Below are 21357 nucleotides of genomic sequence, written 5' to 3'. Positions count from 1 at the left end.
ATCGTAGTTTTTCCTTACAATTACTCACACTCTACTCGCCCCGACACATGGCAGGTTTTCCCACACCAATCAGTTCTACTCTCCGACACTAACTGGGTGTCCCATCATTTAATTCGGGTATGACACTAACTCCCAGTTAGCGCAGACCCCATGCATTAGGGGCCCAGTCCTATAAGGCTGTCCCCCACTTCAAATGCAAATCACGGGTCTGGGCACCCAGTACTTCTGACCAACCAACTATAAACCAGGAGTGCCCATGATACACTCTTTGGGTTCAATAACTTGCCAGAAAACTCGCAGGACTCAGGAAAACAGTGTCCCTTCTAGATAGGCAGTTTATTATAAAGGATACAACTCGGGAACAGCCAGCAGGAAGGGTGCCTAGGGCGAGGGGTGGGATAAGGGACAGATTTTCCTCTCCAGGGTCCTCCACGTGTCTGCCAACCTGGAAGTTCTCTGACTCCTACTCAGGATTGTTTTTGGGGGGCGTGGTGGAGCGATCATTAGTGATTAATTCAACCTCCAGGCCCTCTTCCTTCCCCCAAAGTCAGGGGATGGGGCTGAAATTTCTAACCTTCTGAACACAGGGTCGGTTGCCCTGGCAACCATACCATCAGAGGCTATCCAGGAGCCTCTAGCCACCAGACATTCATTAGCATACAAAGAGACACATCACTTCAGCGATTCCAAGGGTATTGGGAGCTCCATGCCTGGAAATGGGGGCAGAGATCAAACAATCTATTTCTTATGATGTCACAGCACCTTGAAAAGAGCAAGGAGGTCTTTAGAAGAACCGCTTATGGACCCCGAACTCTGTGGACAGGTGAACATGTTGGGGTTCTCTCTGCTTGTCTCCTCCTATGACCCAGGTGGAGCCAATCAGAGCTCCTCCCTGGGATTTTTCAACTTGAAATCTTGCAGTTCCTCGCTCTTCCCCTTCAGGGAGGATGACTTACAAATCTGATCGAGTCGAATTCTAAGACACTGAGTGGGAATGATTTACTAATGTGCCAGGTCACTGCCACTTAAAATGGCAGCTCCTGACCCCAGCAGCTCTAGCCTGCACGTTCTGCACCCTTGCTTTCTCATCTCGTGGTACGGTTCACCCCCAGGGACCAGGCGAGGATCAGTTGGCGGTTGGCAAGTTCCTTCCATTTTCACCTCTAAGCCAAGAGATACAACCCTATTTATCAACATTCTGCCTTAGAGTTCTGCCAAAATCCCAGTTAATCCTAATAAAGCTGGCTTTTAATTTGCTTTTGCCTCTTGCGGTGGGTAGATCTTAGAAGGAAGGAGTGGCTTGAGCTAAAACAAGACTCAGATATTTCTGGAATGACATGCCCAGCATGGGCACCTGCACTTTCCTTTGGGGAAACACTTCTCCCTGAATCCATCATATGATCCACAGAGAAGGGCATATGACTCAGAACTGGCCAATCGCAGTCCCTCATTTCACTAGCCACAATGATTGGTCCTGGAGTGAGACATGTGACTCAAGAGGAGCCAATCAGAGTCCTTGAAATTGGAGGAGAAAGAGATTTGACTTTGAGGTAGAGACACTGGGAAGATGTGAGTGAGGTGGTGTCTCGATTGATTATTCCAGTCCATATTGATTATTCCAGGCCTGGTTGGTATAAGATCACCTCATGGGCTTGTTAAAACCACAGGTTCCCAGGTGAGATCAACTGAATCTCAGATGAGGATGGAGGTGGGAATCTACATTTTTTTTTTCACCAGCGACCTCGTGATTTTCATATAGCCTGCCCAGGCTGAGCTCAGAATTAGGAATCATTGATTTACGATACAAAGACGCCTAGATATAAAATAAAGAATTCCATCAGCTGCCAGAATATTTTTCTTAAAAGGTACTACACATCCATACATTCCAGGATTTGGCTAAATTTCCTCCTTGTTCTGTTTCTGTTGAACGAATAATTTAAAAATGTTAGCATGGGGTTTGAGTTATGTGCGTATTTCTCCATGTACATTTTACAATGACAAGAGATAATATTTCAGCTGTTTGTGATGGAGACTGTGCATCTGAATGCCACATTACATGGAGAATGGATGACGAGGGAGCCCAGCGTCTTATTCCGGTTATGTACTTATGTCGAGAGAGTGAGAACTGGCCCTACTTACAGCCAGAGAAGGTGAAATGGATCTTGCTGACAACCAGAGCACAGTACTCTCAACAGAATATAAACAGTGCTCAGCAGGTCACAGGCAAGGCCACACAACGACCGTAAAAAATAATTAAACATCCCTTCTCCTAAAGGGAGTGATTGCTGACTCGTCAATGTCAGCCCTGCATTACTCCAGTCCAATCCCGTTTTAATCATTGTGAAAATAATCATCAAATTGTCCAGCTCCTTGACAGTGTCCAGTCCAGAAATGGTCCCATTTCTCCTTAGAATCACCCAGCCCAAGCTCAAACTCTCTCTGTCCCTCCCCTTCAGACCCCTAAAGGCTTCTTTGGGTGCTCTCCACTGGGTCCTCGTCCCAGCAGCTAAATAAGCCCATCTTTATTCAACTGCAAATATGTTCCTAATGGCATCTGGTTGGGAGACCATAACAACGCACACACGAAAAAACTTAAAGGGAAAAAAAAGAACAACAGCACGAAGTACCTTACACACATACACTTACTTACACATTACACGCCACGCGACACGCATATGCACTAGCTCTTCGCCATGATGCATCTCATTACAGTAGCAGAATCACAACTCAAGTCGGCTTCAAATCTGGGACCATCTTCCCTCACCCAAGAAGTACAGAGGCAGGTTAGGCATGAGGCACCGGGGTCCTGCTTTACTTGTGACTCTCTCAGGTCTATCTTCTTCCCCACACCTGCTGCATCCTCAGGTGGAAGGCAAGGTGGCCATCGTGTCGCAGGCATCTATCTATCCAGTCATCAGATCAGAAATAACAGCACAAGGCATCTCTTTCTGTGTGGCTCATTCAGGGGGAAGAAAAGCTACTCCGGAAGCCCCTCAGCAGACATCTGCCTCCTCATCTCATTGCCCATCATCGTGTCTCATGCTCAGGTCTGAGCCACATACTGGGACGGAGGTGACCACCACGGCGGATTCATCTCAGATTGGTCAAGCTTCACCCGCCTTAAGCACATATTCGGAATGGATGCCAGAGCAAAATCAGGGGTCCCTTAGGAGAGAGGAAGAGAAGAAATAAATGTCCGTTTGGTGCCCGTTACTCCACGAACAAAGGTTGGAATGGTTTGTCCTATAATGTTATTTGTGCTCACCTCCTTGGGCATGGTGGGCTGGTGGCTATCGTTCGTTTGTTTGGCCCGTCTAAGAGTTCTCAGTTATTCTGTAGTGACCATGTATCATTTTATAAAAACACAAAATAAAATTTCAAGTACATTTCAAAGAAACTCCAAAGACCCCCAATTTTTTTTTTTAGGAGGCAGTGCTATAAATTCGAAGAATGAGCAGAATGATTCTCTCTCATTTATTTCTAACGTTCCAGTTCATCTAATGGCTGGGAGGTGACATCTGCATTTGGGGTGTTCGACATGATGAATGCAGCGGTATAATCAGGCTGGAGAACTTTTGCTTAACAAACCTCACTCTCGGTACGAGAAACAGTCTCCGGGCTCCGGAGGAGAAAGGCGCATGTTTATCAAGTGAAGATGCTACCAAGGAAACGTGGCAGAAGTCCAAGGTTATAGGGAGCAAAGCTTAGAACTCCTTTTCTAGAGAAAAAGAAGGCAACATTTTCCAAATAACTGACTTCCCCGTGAGCCCCCCGCCCCCACCCCGAGGGATTTGGGGTGACAAAGACCCTCATGTCATCTGCAAATCCAAGTAGGGTTTCTACCTAAGACAAGTTAAACCCAGAGAAAAATCTGGAGAGTGCCCGGGAACTAGAAAAACTGGTTCATGCCTCTGTCTTGCATCCTCCTCCCACAGAGATTCAGCAGGAAGACCCCGGCCAGCTTGATATGTAATGACCCCAGGCAAGCGAGTTATTGCTTCCAATGAGACCAGCTGTAAACTGTAATTAAGGGGGAAAAAGATTTCAAGGGGCTGAAAAGGAGCTCGATGTGGCTGGGGCCAGGTCGCAGGGGCCAGAGGGGGCTGCCCCAGACTCTCCTGGGGCAGGGGGACAGGGTTCCTCAGCAGGGGGCCAAAGTTACAGTCTGCAAAGCTGCCAGATCTCAGATCAGGAGAAACCACTTAGTGCTCAGAGCTCAGAGGCCAGGGATGGGCTGGGTGAGAAGGCGGGCAGGGCTTTAAGGACACTTCCCACTGCTCCCCAAAATTCACAAGGTGTCTTCCGTTGGCAGTTTCAAGAATATTTGCCAGAAAAATGAAGGCTCTCAGTAGGGCAGCTTTGGAGACGTTGGTGCGGGCATTACAATGGTGGTGAGGAAGGGCTTTTACCAACTTGGAAGATGTTCATGGCTTTTGACAGGGTTGGCAAACATTTTCCGTAAAGGGCGGGAGAGACAATTTAGGCTTTGCAGTCCATATGGTCTCAAACACAATCACAGGCAATACGTAAATAATATGGCTGCTGTCACTACAACGGCAGAGTTGAGTAGTGGTGACAGAGACCAGATGGCTCACAAAGCCCAAAATGTTTACTATTTCTGGGCAATTTCAGAAAAAGCGTGTGACCTCTGAGTGTATTGGGTGGATGACGAGCCAGCAGAAAGAAGGCACTCGGGAGAAGCGGCCTCCTCGGGGAGTCCCTGCTCCTTCGGCATCGTCAGATGAGAGAGCCGACTCAAAGATGGACGCCGCCAGCCTCCCAGCCACGGCCACCAAGGCCAGGAGTCTCTGGCAGGTGTCCTTTCAGGGGACAAAGCCCAGATCCGGAGCCAGGAGGCCATGCACGCGACTTGCTCTCTCTGGGGTGCTGGCCCACATGCCCAGCTGTGTCAAAGCTGCAAGTCCGTCCCCCTTTCGGCCCTCCCTGGTCTGGCCTCGCCTGTCCCCGAGCCTGAACACCCCTGCCCGAGGCTTTCACCTGACATTCCCACAAACTCCAGTCCTCCTTCCTATAGAAACTGCCCCCACTTCCCTCCACTTCCTTCTCCCAGCCCAGGTGATGGACCCTGGCCAAGGCATGGGTCATGTGACCTAGGCCTGAGCCAATCAACGCTCTAGCTCATCTTGGCCACAGTGATTGGTCAGGGATAAGCAAATGAACTAGAAAGGGCCAATAGGAGTCCACGAGACAGTGGACAAGGAAGCCGAAGGCGGATCTTTATGGTGGTGGCCTCAGGAGCCCCTGGCATCCGCCCGGCAAGCACAGGGGAAAGTCCTGTTTGAGATTAGAGTCAGGGTAACCGAAAGGATGCTAGGAATAGAGAGAGACGCCAGATCCCGAGGACCGCATTTGATAACCCACGTCCTCGGCAACATGACCTAACCCCCTCTGAACTTACGAGTCCCTTGAGCCAATTAAATCTCCATTGTGTTTAGCCATATTGGGGGTTGCGACTAAAAGCCTTAACGGATACGTTCTGCCTCCAGTTCTTGGCACATTTCACGCAGATCTTTCTGTCCGGAAAGCCCTGCCCAACACGCCTCGCTTGGCCTGCCCCTGCTCCTTCTCCAGGGCCACACTCAGACCCCGGCCGCTTTCCCCAGGGGTCGGTCCTGACCCCCCCACTGCCACCGTCCCGGCCCCCTTTGGCCTCTCCATGTTGGCGTTTGCATAAAACTCCCTGTGTGCTGATTCATAAAGCAGTGTGCTCATGTGGCTGGCGATCCCTTAACTGGGAAAAAGTGAAAATTACTTTAAGTTTCTCTGTGAATGCACAGAAATATGCATAATGGTTTTGGATGTTTCGATAGAGTCTTATTTTGCCTTCATGGCGTCTCACCTCTCCCCACGTATTAACTCCTGACAAGGAACCAAGGGTGACAACCTAATAATCTGTACTTTCCCTATGAACGCAAAATCAAGTATAAACCCTTATCCTGCTGTCTTTTCCCTCGTTGTTTTTCTAAACTGGATTCCTTTGTACGTTCGCGTGTCTTGTTTCTACTACCTTGTGGAAAAGGCTCAAAGCCAACTGACCGCTCTACTTCGTGGTTCCTATATCTGCTGCAGAATATTTCAAGATGCCACATTCCAACCCCATCATTTCCCTGTTTATAGGATTAGGTCCCTAGAAAACTGAAAACACGCAAGTTATTTTAAAACATAAACAAAACCCTAGAATAAATAAGAGATTTTTGTTAGGTGGCTGGGTTCAAGATGAATACACAAAATAACAGCTTCTCTATACTCTAGGGATAAAAATAAGAAAAAAATGTTCGCTCATGATACAGACTGAAATAATAAAATACTCAGAAATAAACCTAATAGGAAAGGCATGGTGCTTCATGAGGAAAACGATAAAATCTTATTGAATGACATCACTTAACAGCAACGAAGGAGGAGACACATCATGTCCCTGAGTAAGAAAAGGTAAAAATTATGGTATAAATGGAATACAATTCTCAGAGGAAAAATGTTTTCAGAGGAAAACAGTCTCTGAGGGAGTATGTTGTGAGCTGAATTACGTCTCCTCAGAAGATACGAGGCAGTTCCAGTCCCCAGTGCTTGTGACTCCAAATTCCATCGTAGGGCACATTATGACACAAGTTAAGGCGAGGTCAGGTCGTGCTGCGGTCGGTGGCCCTTCCCCCCCACGGAGGGCGTTGACCTTAAAAGAAGAGACAGACCGGTGAGGAGAGCATGGTGTGGGGACAGGCGCAGAGTGGAACAATGAGCCCAGCAGCCCAGGATTCCTGGCGACCCCCAGAAGCAGCTGGGAGGGAGGGAGAGTCTCACCTTGAGCCCTCGCAGAGCCCCTGGCCCTGCTGGCCCCGGCACGGTGGGCTCCCGGCCTTCGGAACTGTGCCACAGTAACGTCTGTCGTCATGAGCCACCCAGTCAGTTCTTTGAATCGAACATGGGGCAGAATTACGTGTTGAATGAATGAATACAATTAAAGTCCTGACTCAGATCGGCCGATAAATGTGTCCTTGGCCAGAAAAGAGAGTAGGGTAGGTATCCTTGGGAAATTTCCCCCAACCGCACACATAAATAAAATTAAAATAAAATGAAATAAAAAGCCGAGCAGAGGGGGTTCTCGGCACATGCATCGGGCCAGGAGGGTCCAGCAAGGATGGGAGACCCTCTCCGCAGGCGACAGCTGTTAAAACTGCAGTAAGATTTGCATCTTGGTGGTACCAGGTACCAGCAAGTTTGAGGAATCAGTTATCAGGAGGTAGGCTCCGCCCACCCCAATCCTCCCGGCTCCCCCAACACACCCCTTTCTATCCTCCTACATGACAGATTCAGGGACGATGAGGCAGATCGTGCAGACTCTCCTGGCAGAGAGCCGGCCGACAGCAATGCGGCTTTTTGAGGCCGGACCAGAGGGTTGAGAACATTCCTCCCCCGGGCACACGGTGCCCTCACGTCCCAGGGCCCTGAGTCAGGCGAGTGGGTCCACTTCCAAGGTCCACTTCCAAGCCCGCGTTCATCGGCTGTGGGCCAGGCACGCAGCGGTGACTCAGACAAGGTCCCATGCCCACTTCCGGCGTCTGGGGCAGTAAGGAAGGCCCAGAGCACATGGGGGATCAGTGGACACACAGGGCGACAACGTCCGAGGTGGACGGCAGGAGACAAGGTCACGTGGTTACGAATGGGGGGCGGGAATGGCTGGAAGGTGGGAAGGACCCCCACATACCCCCATGGGTCAGCAACTGTGGCCAGCCACACGAGGGGCCACGTCTGCCTCCAAAATGGGCCCGGGGACAGGGGGCAGCTTTGGAGGGTGGTCGTGCGCCTGAGGGAGTGGGAATGACCAGCGGCTTCTGTGTGCTTATTTCATTCACCAAAAATCCTTTCATCAGAAGCCCCACCCCCGCTCCCACGTCCATGAACATACTGTCGTGCATCTGTTTATCAGTCGATGGACATTTGGGTCGTGTCCACTTTTAACTATTATAAATAAGCGCAAGGAATATTCACGTACGAGTTTTTGTGTGGACATATTTCATTTTCGTGGATAAACACCGAGAAATGAATTGCTGGGCCATAGGGTGACTGTGCGTTTAACATTTTGAGCAAGAGCCAGACCTTTCTCAAAAGTAACTGCGCAAGTTTACATTTCCGCCGGCGACACGTGTGGGCTCCGGCCTCTCTGCATCTTCACCAGCCACGCCTCTCCTCACGGCTTGTGATTACAGCCACCCTCGTGAACCTAGGTGGGGGCACTTGATTGGCGTTTCCCTGACGTCTAGTGACGTCGAGCATCTTCTCACGTGCTTATTGGCCATTTGTACGTCCGCTCTGAAGAAATCTGATGTGTCCTTTGCCCATTTTTAACCGGGTTATTCGTCTTGTCATTGCTGAGTTGTAAGCTCTTTATGTAGCCTTAATACGAGCTCCTTGCAGATACGTGATTTACAAATATTTCTCCCATTCTCTGAGTTGTCTGTTCCCTTTCTTAGAGTTTCCTTTGAAGCACAAAGGTTTTTAATTGTGATTAATTCCCATTTATCTATTTCTTTTTGGTTATTTGTGCTTTTGGTTGCATTGCTTCTGTGATCAGAAGAAGAGGTAGCGATTTACAGAAAAGTATGTTTGGAAATCGCGCAGTTTAGTTATTTCGCTGCATTCCTGTCCTCAAGAAGCTGACTGCCGGCTGATCTTCCCTGGGCTCCCTCTCAGTAGTTGAACGTGCTTTTGTCTTCCTCTTGGGTGATTTTTCAGGTCTCTGGGCAAAGTCTTTCACACTCTGATGAACCAGATGGCCCCTTAAACAGCTTGGAGTTTAAATGGGATGAGTCATCACTTGACTGTACTCGGAAATTCTAAAATGCGTCCAGTGTCGGCCATTGCAGGCTTTTCGTTTTCAGTGCCCTGACTGGCCGAGCCCGCAGTGTCTGCTGACCGTGCGGTTCACCCAGACACTGGCAGGTGGTGGTCGTGCTGCTTGACGTGAAGATCGCCCAATCCGCACAGTCCGGGAAATACCGTGTGTTTGTAATAAAACATTGGGGTCGGGGGAGACAGACATCCATCCAGAGGGAACTGGTTAGATTAGATTACGATACAGCCGAGCTCTGTAATAATAAGGGCCAAAATGTATCGAGGAGAGAGAATCGAAAATGTTGGCGGGGGCGGGGGGCACTTTTATCTCCACCCTCTTAAGCTCAGCAAACGGGGGCCTGTGAATTAAACAAAGGACAAATTCACAGGAGATAAGGCACACGGTTTTTATTAATATTCACATGCACGGGAGTTCACGGAAGAGAAGTAGAACTCAGAGAAGCAGTTAGACTCGGGGGCTAAGAGACCCTCTTAACAAAGGAAGGGGCTTTGGGGTTCACGGGATAAACCGTGGGGAGGAGACTAGGAAATACATGGGGGAAACTAATGGCAGGCAGGGACTACTTTAGTGAGACGTGTTTATGCAAACTCGTTGCAGGGCCCCCCATCTTCTGTGATGAGCACCACACTCTTCTCCTTGGTGTGGGGGAGCGGGGGACATTGTTCTCAGAGGGAAATGTATGTCCTGCTTCAGGGCAGAGCAGAGGACTTCCTGCTTCAATGCCTTCAACTCAAGACACTCCTTATGCCCGAGTGGCATATTCTAGGGGGCACAGACTAACCTCCTTTATAGGGATCTGATTACGACACAAATGCAGGTCAGAGGTCGGCTCTCAGAGGTGAGGTGTGGGCGTCTCAGAGAGCCTCGTCATTGTCCCAAGTGTCCTCCGAATGGTCTTCTCTTACTGTCCGGCTCAAGGGGGGGCCCCCCTTAGTGCGTTTTTATTCACAGCACTTACCCCCCTCTGACACGCTGCTGTGCAGTTAGGCATTTGCCAAGGTCTGCCTTCTCCCGCTGTCCGTCCGTCTGTCTGATAGCCCCCAATCTCCCAGAAGGGAATGCTCACCTCTGCCTTCTCAGGGCCCACAGGGCGCTTGGCTTTTTCAAGGCTGAATACTATTCCCTTGCACGTAGAGACCACCTTTCGTTGATCTAGATGTCCATCCACCGACATCTGGGTTGCTTCCACCTCTTGGCTGTCGTGAATAACGCTGCTCCGAGCATGGGCGTCCAAGCATCTCTTCTAGATTCTGCTTTTAATTCTTTTGGGTATAGGCCCAGAGGTGGAGCTGCGGGATCGTATGGTAACCCCATTTTAGGGTTCTGAGGAAGGCCCATCATCTCCTTCACAGTGGCTTCACTGTCTGACGCTTTTGACAGCAGGACACAGGGCACGGGGTTCCATTTCTCCACATCCTTTCCAACATTTGTTTGCTTGTTTCTTTCTTTGGATTGCGGCCCCTCACGGGCGTGAGGCGGTGTCTCCACGTGGCCGTGTGCGTGCGGGTTCCTTACTGCTGGCTCTCACCGCCATGCTCACAGAGTGACGCTCGCTGAGTACTAGCCGAGCGACAAACAGATACATGACCCGATGGAGGAAGAGTGAGCGATTGGGGGGGGACGGTGTTTCTGGAATAACGAAGTCAAGTGAAGTGGTGGCTGCTGGTGGCACCGGTCCAAGTGACAGTCCGAGACTGTAGGACTGTCCGCCGGGGCGGGCACCGAGCAGCCTCCCTCCCGACGGGCACCAGGAGTGGCCTCTGGGTGGGGGAGCCTCCCCATCACCAGAGCCCTCACCCCGTAGGGTGAGTGAGAAGGGTCAGGGTGGCAGGCTGGGGAAGGAGGGGTGGGACGGGCGGCAGAGGGCTCACGGGGTGCCACACTGGGGCCTGTCCTCGTGGAGCTGGCCCCCCGTTTGCCCGCAACGTGCTGCCTCCCACACCCCACTCCAGTTCACCCAGCTCTCCGCATGGCCGCGTGGCCGGCCTGGGGGCTCTGCCCGGGTGCCTGTGATGGCCTGCAGGATGGGAGAGCCCAGGCCTGGGGTCCCCAGTCCCCCTACCCGCCACTGCATCTTCCTTTCATCAGATTTCCCTTCATGGGTTTTCAGAACGGAACTGAATCTATTTTCTTCTGGATCAGTGCGTTGCAGGTGGCTCTGTTTCTACATCGTACTCACTCACTGAGAAACAGAAACTGTCAAGAGGGCAGAATCCTGACTCTCATAGACTATAACACGATCACGTGTCACAGACTCTACCACTTCAACGTGTTGCTGCATCCAGGAAAACCCTGTGCTCCGTTCGCTCTTTGTGGTGGGCTTTGGCTGCCACCTCGTGGCCACCTCTGGTAACTGCAGGCCACGCCACACATTTTAAGAGCTGTTTCAGGAAAGAGATGTCCACCCATTGCTTTAAAATCTGTCTGGGCATCCCTGGTGAGAACGCAACTCGGCACATTCCTTCCGGGGGGAAATGTGGTGATGCCTAACAAAAGTACGTGTGCATTTACCCAGCGACCCCACTTCTAGAAGATACACCTCCAGCAACACAGAAACACGTGCACACATTTTCATCACATCCTTTTTTGCCGTTTCGAAGCACGGGAAACTACCTGATTGGCCATATAGTAAGAGAGCCCACCCACCCAGTGGAGTCCTCTGCAGTCAGAAAAAAATGAGGACGGTCTCTGTGAGCCGATGTGGGACAATCTTCCAAGTGGAGCGAAGGGTACGGATAGCGGGCTGCCCTTCGCATAAGAAAGAAAGGGTGTAAGAAAAAACACATGCGTCTATTTGCGCAAAAGAAACACAGAAGGCGGAAACAGGACCCAGAGGCCGCTTTGCTATAGGAGAGAGGTGGGGAGGGGGAGGGGTGCTGAGGGAAGATGGCAGCCCTCTCTGGGTGTACCTTCTTCTAGAGCTTCGACCCTCAGAACCATCATGATATCACACATAACCTCACGTTTGCATAAAGTAAACCGACCATGAAAACCAACCAGGAATAGAAACGGAGTAGAAACGCTGACAAACAGCCCTCACGCGACCCAGGAATCACTGACCGCGTTGAGGGCGTGGGCCAGAAAGGAAAAGGCGCCAGGAACGCCAAGGACGGCCCGTGGCTGGATGCCCAGATGCTGCGGGGCTGAAGGCCGAGGAACTGTCGTGAACGCTGCAACCTAGTCAGTCTATGTGGGATCTGGGTTTGGAGCAAGAAACCGGGCCATCGAAAGCTTCACGTTACATGGTGATGTTGCGACCCAGAAAATACACCCAGGCAGGGCGGCGGGGGGGGGAGGGTGAGTGGTTGGGGGAAGGTCAGGGAAGGCCCCTTGGAGGAGGCGGCCTCTGAGCAAAGACCCAATAAGAAATGCAGTCAGCACGGAGGCATCTGGAGGAACACTTACCCCAGGGAGAGAGGTCACATGCAAAGGCCCTGAGGTAGAATGGGGCTCGGCAGGAGCTGGGAGGAGGCAGGACGAGGAGCTGGGAGGAAATGGGAGGCCCCAGGCTGGGGAGGCGGGCCGGGTGCTGGGGCGGTGGGGAAGCACAGGAGGCCCAAGTCAGGGCAGATGCACCTGGCGTGGTGTTTATTAGCATGGGACTTACTGTGTCTCCCTCACTAGAATATAATGTGAAATCTCATTGGCCACTAATCCAAAAATTTAAAAAAAAAAAATCACTGGGGGCCAAAACATGCCCTTCCCACATGACCCAGCGACTGCACTTCTGGGCGTCTATCCTGGAACACAAAGGTGTTTGTGCACACAAAGACCTGTGCGTGATTCCTCGCAGCCGTTCTGCTGGTAATGGCCAAAGCCTGCCAACGACCCCAACGCCCCTCCGCTGGCCGATGAGTAAACGCACCCGGCAACAGACAGGCACCAAGCGTTGGTGCATGAAACTGCTTGGATGGGTCTCAGGGTGCTGTGCTGAGTGATCTCAAAGGTCACACGCTGAGTGACTCCATCCAGCCAACACTCTGAGAACAACAAAATCACAGAGATGGAGAGGTCAGGCGTCCAGGGGCTGGGGGGTGGGGGGGAGAGGGTGGGCGTGTGATGAGGGGCGGCATGGCGCGGGTGTCAGCGGCGATGGGATGGTCCTGTGTCTTGATCATGGTGGTTTTGGGAACATGTGTGCGAGGAAACATCATAAACTCTTGGGATACGTTGCTCCAGGGTCAGCTTCCTGGTCTGGCTGTTGTGCTATAGCTTTGTAAGCTGCGACCACTGGGGGCCACGAGGTGAAGGGTACAAGGGGACGCTCTGTGCAGTCCGGGGGACACGGTCCGAGACCCCTAGTAGATGCCTGAAACCACAGATCACACCGAGCCTGTGTGTGCTGCGTTTCCCACACACACGCCTACGATCAAGTATAGTTTCTAAATGAGCCCAGTAAGAGGTTAACAATAACCGATTAAATAGAACGATTACAACCACATACTGTAATAAAAGTTATGTAACTGTGGTCTTTCTCTCTCTCTCAAAGTATCTCATTGTCCTGGACCCGCTCTTCTCGGAGAGGTGACACGATGCCCACGTGCTGAGGGGCGTTCGCAGTCTGAGGGGTGATGGCAAAACCAGAGCGAATTATTTTCCTTCTTCACGATTTCGCGGATGGAGGTTTGTTCTGACTGTGAATTTGAGCAACCTTAGTATACGATTTCTTTTTTCGTATTAAGTCGAAGATTTTCACCTTTTCACTCAAAGGGAGCACCCCACGGCTTCTCCTCGGCACGTCTGAGTTGCCAGCGGCGCTGACTCCTGCACGTTAGGGTCGTCCTTGGAGAAGAATGAGGGCGTCTTGAACACAGGCACCTCGAAGCCCTACGGTCCCCCTGATAACCACGACGGCTGCTGGTTATCGGTGGCGTGACAACATGCATGGGACAGCGGGGTGATTCACTCCCCGGGGGACATCGCGAGGCTTCGTCATGCTACTCAGAACAGCAGACAACGTAAACTTATGGATCGTTTGTTTCTGGAATTTTCCATGTAATATTTTTTTAGACCACCGTCGACTGGGTAATTGAAACCATGGGAAGCAAAACTGTGACAAGAGGGGACTATTGTACTTACCTGTGTGACTTCTTGTGACTCTGATTATTTCAAAATAAAAAGAAATGGCTGTGGGCCAAGCAATTGTGATGGGGGCGGGGCGGTTTGGCCCCTGAGCCAACAGTGTGTAGCTTACGGCTTCCAGAAACAAAACGTTCCCGTTCTTGGTCCTTTGCCGATATTCCTCCCATTTCTCTGGTCCAGAGGCCAGGTGACTAGGTCGGAGGGAAGGTGGACGTGTCATCCCAGGCATCAGAAATGGCAGACGGAAAGATTTTGCGTGTTTGTGCATGTGCGTGCTATATTGATTTTCTTTTGCTGTGTAATAAATCACCACAAAATTAATGGCTTAGAACAACATCCATTTATTATCTCACAGGTGCCAGGAGTGGGTCAGGAGTTCGTGCACAGGTAGGGGCTTCTCTGCTCAGGTGTCCGCTGGGGCCGGGGTCCCCTCTGACTGGGGCCTCTTCCAGGCCACTGGTTCTGATGGGTTCTGTCTCCTCAATGTCGCACGACTGGGCTGCTTGCTTTTTTCCTAGGTGTTCGCTGGGGGCCACTCTCAGTCTTGGAGGCTGCCTCCTGTCCTTGCCACGTGACCCATGATCCCACAGTACAGCAGCTGGCTTCTTCGGCGTCACCAGAAGGGTCTCTCGGCTGTGATGGCGCCTCATCTGACACGACGTAATCACAGGAGTTGATTCCATCAGTCCCGGCTCCCGCCCACACTCAGGGGAGAGACTGTACGAGCTGTGCGCCACCGGGGGTCACCTCGGAATTTCACCTACCACCCTCACCCAGGTGTGCGTCAGCTGTCCTCCACGGTTCTTCGCTAGTGACACCGCGAAGTCCCCCATCCCCTCCTGCTGGAGCGGCTTCCCCGCTTTGAAGCTGGGTCTGCCTGACATGAACATGTCAGTCCTCATGTTCATGTCCTGCTCCGCGTGACTGTGTCTCACCGGTCGACACGGTGGTGGCGACGGGCTGCCCCTCCCGTGACTCACGTTGTGTTAAGGCCGTGAGCAGACTCACTCCGGGGTCTTCATCGCCTCGCTGGCTTCGAAGCAGAAAAACCGCCATGACTTCCAGCTGCAAGGAAGAGAGTGACCGTCCAGCCACCCGAGTGACCGTCCCCGGTGACTGCCTCGGGTGTAGACGACTGCGGTGATGCACTTACAATCTGCCTGTCAGCTGCCGTTTTTAAACCACAGCGTGGCGACATCAGAATTTGAGCCTGTGCTATAATAGCAGAAAATGAGTTTTGTTGAGCCCTGGCTCCTAAAACTATATCTCATGTGCTTTTGCACAAAAATACTGCACGAAATTGACTGGTTTGAGAAAACAATTTTTCTCGGCAAAACCGTGGTCCACAAGGCTCTGTCTTAGGCTAGGCAAAGACTCAGGGACGCTATTTACTGGGAATTGCAGAGTTTGTTCTAACTTGCATCTTTGGTCAGCTTGCTATGAAGACCTGCTAGTGAAGTGCAGAGAATGACAAAAAAATATGATTTACAAAATTACATTTTTGCCTCCGATCAAATACGGGATGTTTGTGACGATTACAGCCGAATGCTTTTCCCGATTGTGAATATAAAAAATGAGATGAGCGTAAACAGGGTTGGGCACATTTTTCCTGTAAAAGGCCAGTTAGTAAATATTTTCAGCTTTGTGGGCCACACAGTTTCTGTGCAATAATTCAAGTGTACCATGGACACCAAAGAGCCACAGACAATATATAAATGATGAGAGAGGCTGTCAATAAATACTTATGAACATCCAAATTTGAATTTCATGTGATTTTCACGTCATGAAATCTTATCCATCGTGCATGTTTCAACCATTTAAAAATATAAAAACTATTATTAGCTCACGCGCCGTTTGAAAACAGGCAGCGGGATGGATTTGGTCTACAGTTTGGTGACCACTGGCCTTTGAGGTGGTTTCCATTCTAACCTCAAATCTGCCCCAATATTGATTTCACAGATTAAAGCCAAAATATTTTTTTGCTTATTTGAATTTCTTCAGAGGGTGCTGTAAAAATTACTCACGCAGTCCCGTTTGCTTGAAAATACTCAGAAAGAACACAGAAGGCAAAAAGGGGCTCTCTCGGCCCCTTCCACTTTCCCATCCTGCAGGCGGCAGACAGAAAGCTCAGTGTTCAGGGGCCACTTTCCAAACACAGAGTGTCCGTGACAAGAGGTCGGGGGCTGGATGGCTGACATCTGAGGTCTCACTCTTCCACACACAGGGGACGGATGCCGAAGACTCCTCAAACGATGGGAATTCACTTATTTATAGCTGAGGAGGAAGGTGATGGAGATTCAGGCGGGCACACATTAATCTGGACCGAAGTGGACGTAAGGGGATTTTCACCGTGTGCCACAGCTAACTTCTCTCTCCGGGCGTGCACCAGCATGTCTCTGAAACGACCGGGCTGGCCTAGATTAGGGGTCTAATTTAACAGCCTTGAGTAAATATAATTTCACTAGCTATATTAGCATGCCAAAATATCTATATTTTTAATAAGTATGATGAAGAACATTCACGTCAACTAACTGGGGAGTCCCTGTCAGCTCATCTGTATCCCAATTACATTGGAAATATGAATCGATTCTCCATTTTTCTGAATCCAGTTGGGCACATGTAACTGCTAGTTTGATAGAAGAAAAAGTCAATACATGGAATGCATGAAATGGAATAAGATGACTTTTCTGGTGGTAAGAAAATGAAATAATTCCAGATTTCACACCCCCACACCCTTCCTAATCAATCATTTTATCATTTAAAACTATAAAGTTGTCTTTTATAATGTCATAAAGTAAAAATCAGTTCCATCTTTTGCACAAATAGCTACTATCAAGATAGCGATTATGAAAATGGTATCGACATCTCATCCCAAATTTCCTAAACCTCGTCCCTGCAGGGGCCACGGCATCGTGGCCAAGAATGTCACCCATGCAACCGTGTCACGGTCATTGTCCTTCTCACCACCCACAGCTCCGGAGGCAAAAACAACGGTCACAGCTATGGCTACTAGTCTCGCATTTATTTTTTCGAAAGAGGAAAAAAAAGATCTCAAATTCCAGATTTTTCTTCACAATAATTTTATTACTCTGCATATAGTTCATCGACGCCCAACTTCTTCTCTCCTTCGACACACGAATCCATTCATTCATAGTTTTCTTCACCCCATATTTCATAGATCGTGACATTATTGTGTGGGTCCGCAGGGAACTCTAAGTTCGGAAACCTGAGGCTGCTACTGCCAGTTGCCATGGTGACTTTCAGATTCCGCACCTTGGACACAAATTTCACAAGGTCCACCTCGAGCTGGGTTAAGGTGTTGAGTGCGTAGTCTCTGTGGGGGGCAGCATTCTGATTTTTCTTCGTTGTCGGGCGAAGCGAACAGCCTCGAAGGCCAGGAGGCCCCCTCTCCTGTCAAGAAAGATACACAGGGTGAACGGCCCCGTCCACTTTGCGGGGTCTGACGCGGTTCTGAGAGCTGGGCTCACCTAAGAGAAGACGGTTCTAGTACTGCTCTAGTCTAGGGGTTGGCAAAGTAAGGCCAAACCTGGCCCACCATCTGTCTTTGTAAATAAAGGTTTATTGGAACTCAGCCATGCTCGATTTATTCGCGTACTGCCCATGGCCGCTTTCATGCTGAAATGGTGGAGTTGAATTGTTGCAACAGAGACCGAAAACGTCTACCCTCTACGGAAGAGGCTCGGCGACCCGATCTAGCAGTCAGTTCGGACACAGCGTCCTGAGCTGGGGGGTCTGCTAGGAGAGAACATGCTGCCCCACATCTCCCCCTCACCCCTCTGGATGACGTTTGGCCACTTCGGGGACGAGCCGTTACCCCTCTACCCCTTCACGACAGGTCTTTTCCTTTACTTGGGATAATGATACGATCGCCATTCAGTTCAGCAACTTGGAATAAGTCAAACGCCAGGGAGACTAAAAATCTGGGGCAGGAAATCTGGCTCCGTGAATCATTTTGACCTGAAACACGCCACGTTCTTGAATCTATCCTCAAGTTGAAAAAACTCATTCAAATAACAGGATAGATGTAGGAAGCCATGGTCTTATTCACCCAGGAAGCAGAAGGTGGTCTTGAACTGCTAGGCCCCACTTCTGTGGGTTCGGGGACGTCATCCTCCCTAAGGATGCGTCAGGAAAGGGATTTGCCAGTGCCTCCCAGGACCGTGAAGTAGCTACTTCGCACCCCGATTCTTTACACTTACACCTGCCTACACCAACTGCAGTGTCTGTTTCTCCAAGTCTGAACTCTCTCAAATGGGACCAAATGTGGTGTAAAAAAATGGAGCCACCCTTACCTTCCGCTTCTCGCTATCGCCTCGAAACTTCAGTATCGCATACAGCAGGACGACAAAAACGAGCCAGAGCCACTTGCTTCCAAGCCAGCCGTGGGCGTGCTCTGGCAGACTGTGCCTGATCCGGAAGTGCCCTCCGCAAGGCACCTTCCCCTGGGCTTCTTTGACCGGGTCTCTCAGAGAAGAAAACATGAAGGCATAGCCGCAGGAGACACACAGGGGCACAAACAAGAACCATTTCAGCATCTGCATGGTGAGCAGAGACGGGGGAGGAAGTTGCTCATGGTGGGTGTGTCTGCGTTGCATCCGGACACTGGGTAGTTAGGGCTGGGCCGTTGGTGATGTCACAGAGGCCCCAGGCCAGCACGCTCTGGCCATTGTGATGACGTCAGGGTAGAGGAGGAAGAAGCCCACAGTGGTCGTCCAGGAGTGGGACTTACAGGGAGAGGGAGCAATTCGAGCAGGCAGTGAGAGTCTAGAGGATGGTACGACGGAGCGTCGTCTCTTTGCTTGTCCCTCTGACTCTGCTCCCTTGGCACAAGCATTCACTGTTTTTTTGTTGACCCAGACCTGCTGAGCAGAGCAGATGTGGCACATGTCCCCGTGGAACTGAGGGCCGAGTGGGAAGATATGAAGCCAGAGGCTACAAATTAGGAGCCACCGATGTGTTTTGTTTGGCTTATTTTGTTTCTAAAAATAATTTGCAATATTCAAATGTTGGGGAAACTTCATTTTAAACACCTAGATTTCTGGCTCCTTTCGAGAATATGGAAGCTCTTCTAATACCGGGCCACTCTGCTTGGAACCAAACAGGAACCCACCCTAGGTGGCCATATTCTCCCGTCGCCAGCACTCCCTGTCGCCTCACGCTTGCACTCACTGACCTCACCCGTGTGATCCCTGGGCTGATGCAGCGCGTTTATTAAACCTGAGATGAGAGCAGAGCTGTCAGAGCGTAGAACGGGAGTGATCTGGGGTAGGCTGTGCAGAAAGGCCTCCTGAAAAAGGCATTTGGGTACAGTCTGAGCGATGACCAGGAGCTGGCTGAGCAAACTGGGGAGGGAGGTGACACCCAGGCAAGTGTGAAGACCCTGTGGTGAGGACACAGCCTGTATGACAACCAGGGACGATGCCAGGACTATAACTAGGGCTCCCTGGCCAGTGTATTTGAAACCATCGGCTTCTAAAAATGACACGGAACGAGAAACCCATTAACAGAACACAAAGCTTGTACTTGTCCCCCTGGGCCACCTGACTCAGACTTACTCCCCAGGAATCAAATGCTCCGCTGAGTCTAACCAAGGGTTCCCTAGGTGCCTTCACTGCGGGCTGGAGGGTCCCCGGGACCTTTAGGGGCTCATCCTTGAAATCACGACCCTCTCCATTCTCTTCTCACATGGCTACTGGGAGAAGTCACTCCTGGTGCTCTGAGCGATGACTGCAGAGTATTTCGAGGCGGCTCCAGGTCTGCTAGTGCCCTGCATTTTAAGTACCCCAAATGGTGCTCTAAAGTTTAGTGGTTATGGTGTGAGCAGTAAGGATCCGACTCGATTGAAATAGATGACCTCAAACAGAAAAGCTCAGGAAGTTTTGTCACATAGAAATGTTTTCGTCTACTTAATGACAGGAGTCACACTTTTTTGGTTTACATTGTATTCAAAAGTCTAAAACAGTTTTGATTGGACCAGTGAAAAGCAGGAAGAGGGTGGGGGCATGGAGCAAGATTTTGAACGTGACCTTGAGGGGGAACAGGATGGGTTGAGATGCTTAAGTTTTGATGTTGAGGATGCTGTGACTGGGTCACAGGAAAAACTGCCCACAGTCAAAATAATGCAAAATAAAACCGATTACGGCTTAAAATTAAGAAAACTGAAGTTGGTAGAAACAATGACCATTAAAATAATAAATGCCTCATGATGGCCGAAGCAGCAATTTGTAACGTTTCACTAAAATGATTAACGAATACAGATTTCTTGGTAAAATTAAAATAGAAAACATTGTGATAAATTTTAACCAAATAAAAATGGTTCCGATTATGAAAATACTGTAACAAAATGAAAACGGGAAAAAAGCAACAGTTAGAAAATGGTTTACCTGGGTTATATAGAAAATTAATCAGGGAAAAGAAAATGGCCAATTCAGGTTTGTTCTGGAAAAGTCCACAACCAAAAAAATGCACTGATGTTAACGTGATTCTTATTTATATGCTTCTATGTTCATAATGTCAAAACATCCTTGGGGCCGAACTTCCCGTCACGTTCAGGCAGAGAACGTGGGACCTGTGCCCCCACCCCGACCCCAAGCCTCTGACGCGATCTCCAGCTCCGTTTCCTGCTTTCGAGTGGAGACCGGCGCCCTGGGCGAGGACAGAGCCGCCGTCACCGCGTGCTCGGCCGCCCGCCGAGGCGGAGCAGACGCGGCTCTCCCGGCTTAGGCCCCGCGGGCAGGCTCAGCTCTGCCGCCGTCAGCGCACCTCACGGGCGAAGCACGCGCACCGGCTTTCTGTGCGAGCCCCTTCCACCGTCTGCCGAGGGAGAGGGCGGCGCACACACATCACGGAGTTGCTCCTGCTGCCATCCGAGGAATGGCTGCAATTTTCCTACCTAAACACGAGCGACGAGAGAGCGAAGGACGGACGGACAGGAGGAAAGGCAGACTTACTTTATTTCTGTATCAGATCGTCAGGTGCCCGACTCAAGCTCTTCTATCTTCAAGATGATAAACTAAGGGAACCCCCCGTGCCCCACGCCGTCCCCGCCCCCTCGGCCGGAGGGAGAGACGCTCCCGCGCACAGACCCACGGGCACAGGGCCTGGGGACGGACCCTGCCCAAGCGCCTTCACGGGGCCCGTTCGCCGGGGCAGCAGCACCACCAGGATTTTAGTCAAAAGGAGCCGACCGCACTCCCAGGAGGAATCAGAAGTCTAATCGTTCACACGTAGAAGGTGCAGCCACCGTGCGGGCCGGGCCATCAGAGGGTGGGCGTGAGCGCTGAGCCTGGCTGGGGTGGGGGCAGACGGGGCCCAGCACGGTCACTCTGCGAGTCACCCCCCCACGCCCTCTCCCGGAACCCAGGCGCCTCACGAGAGAGAGTGAC

At 50.7% G+C, this 21357-nt stretch overlaps 1 protein-coding gene and 1 long non-coding RNA gene across 3 annotated transcripts; one reads left to right on the top strand and one right to left on the bottom strand.

Annotated features, from left to right (window-relative positions):
* The first annotated feature begins 11972 nt into the window (after positions 1 to 11972).
* LOC120603338 (uncharacterized) lies at positions 11973 to 14963 on the top strand. The gene is made up of 4 exons (XR_005653003.1): positions 11973 to 12114; positions 12663 to 12880; positions 13359 to 14338; positions 14470 to 14963. It is a non-coding gene; the product is annotated as an uncharacterized LOC120603338 (long non-coding RNA).
* A 214-nt stretch (positions 14964 to 15177) lies between these two features.
* LOC120603853 (protein FAM209A-like) lies at positions 15178 to 20910 on the bottom strand. 2 transcript variants are annotated; one of them, XM_039864675.1, is made up of 3 exons: positions 18702 to 20910; positions 18265 to 18507; positions 15178 to 17362 (listed from the first exon to the last, which is right to left on the bottom strand). In XM_039864675.1, exons 1-3 carry the CDS (start codon positions 18804 to 18806, stop codon positions 17096 to 17098), a joined length of 615 nt encoding a protein of 204 aa, XP_039720609.1. In that variant the 5' UTR covers positions 18807 to 20910; the 3' UTR covers positions 15178 to 17095. The 2 variants fall into 2 exon arrangements, with proteins under 2 accessions (XP_039720609.1, XP_039720610.1); XM_039864676.1 differs by having other exon boundaries at positions 15179 to 17362; positions 18265 to 20910.
* Positions 20911 to 21357: the final 447 nt, after the last annotated feature.

The sequence above is a fragment of the Pteropus medius genome, unplaced genomic scaffold, assembly GCF_902729225.1.
Source record: "Pteropus medius unplaced genomic scaffold, Ma_sr-lr_union100, whole genome shotgun sequence".
NCBI classification, from domain to species: Eukaryota; Metazoa; Chordata; class Mammalia; order Chiroptera; family Pteropodidae; genus Pteropus; species Pteropus medius.
Note: the sequence above shows the minus strand (reverse complement) of the source record. Positions and strands in the feature narration are given on the sequence as shown.

What these genes read in the sequence shown, in the direction of transcription:
- LOC120603853 (XM_039864675.1), bottom strand. Translation starts at nt 18,806, where the DNA reads ATGCTTGTGCCAAGGGAGCAGAGTCAGAGGGACAAGCAAAGAGACGAC. An exon ending in TCGAATTGCTCCCTCTCCCT is followed by an intron (nt 18,508 to 18,701) that starts GTAAGTCCCACT and finishes CTCACCATGCAG; the next exon opens with ATGCTGAAATGGTTCTTGTT. An exon ending in GCGATAGCGAGAAGCGGAAG is followed by an intron (nt 17,363 to 18,264) that starts GTAAGGGTGGCT and finishes CTTTCTTGACAG; the next exon opens with GAGAGGGGGCCTCCTGGCCT.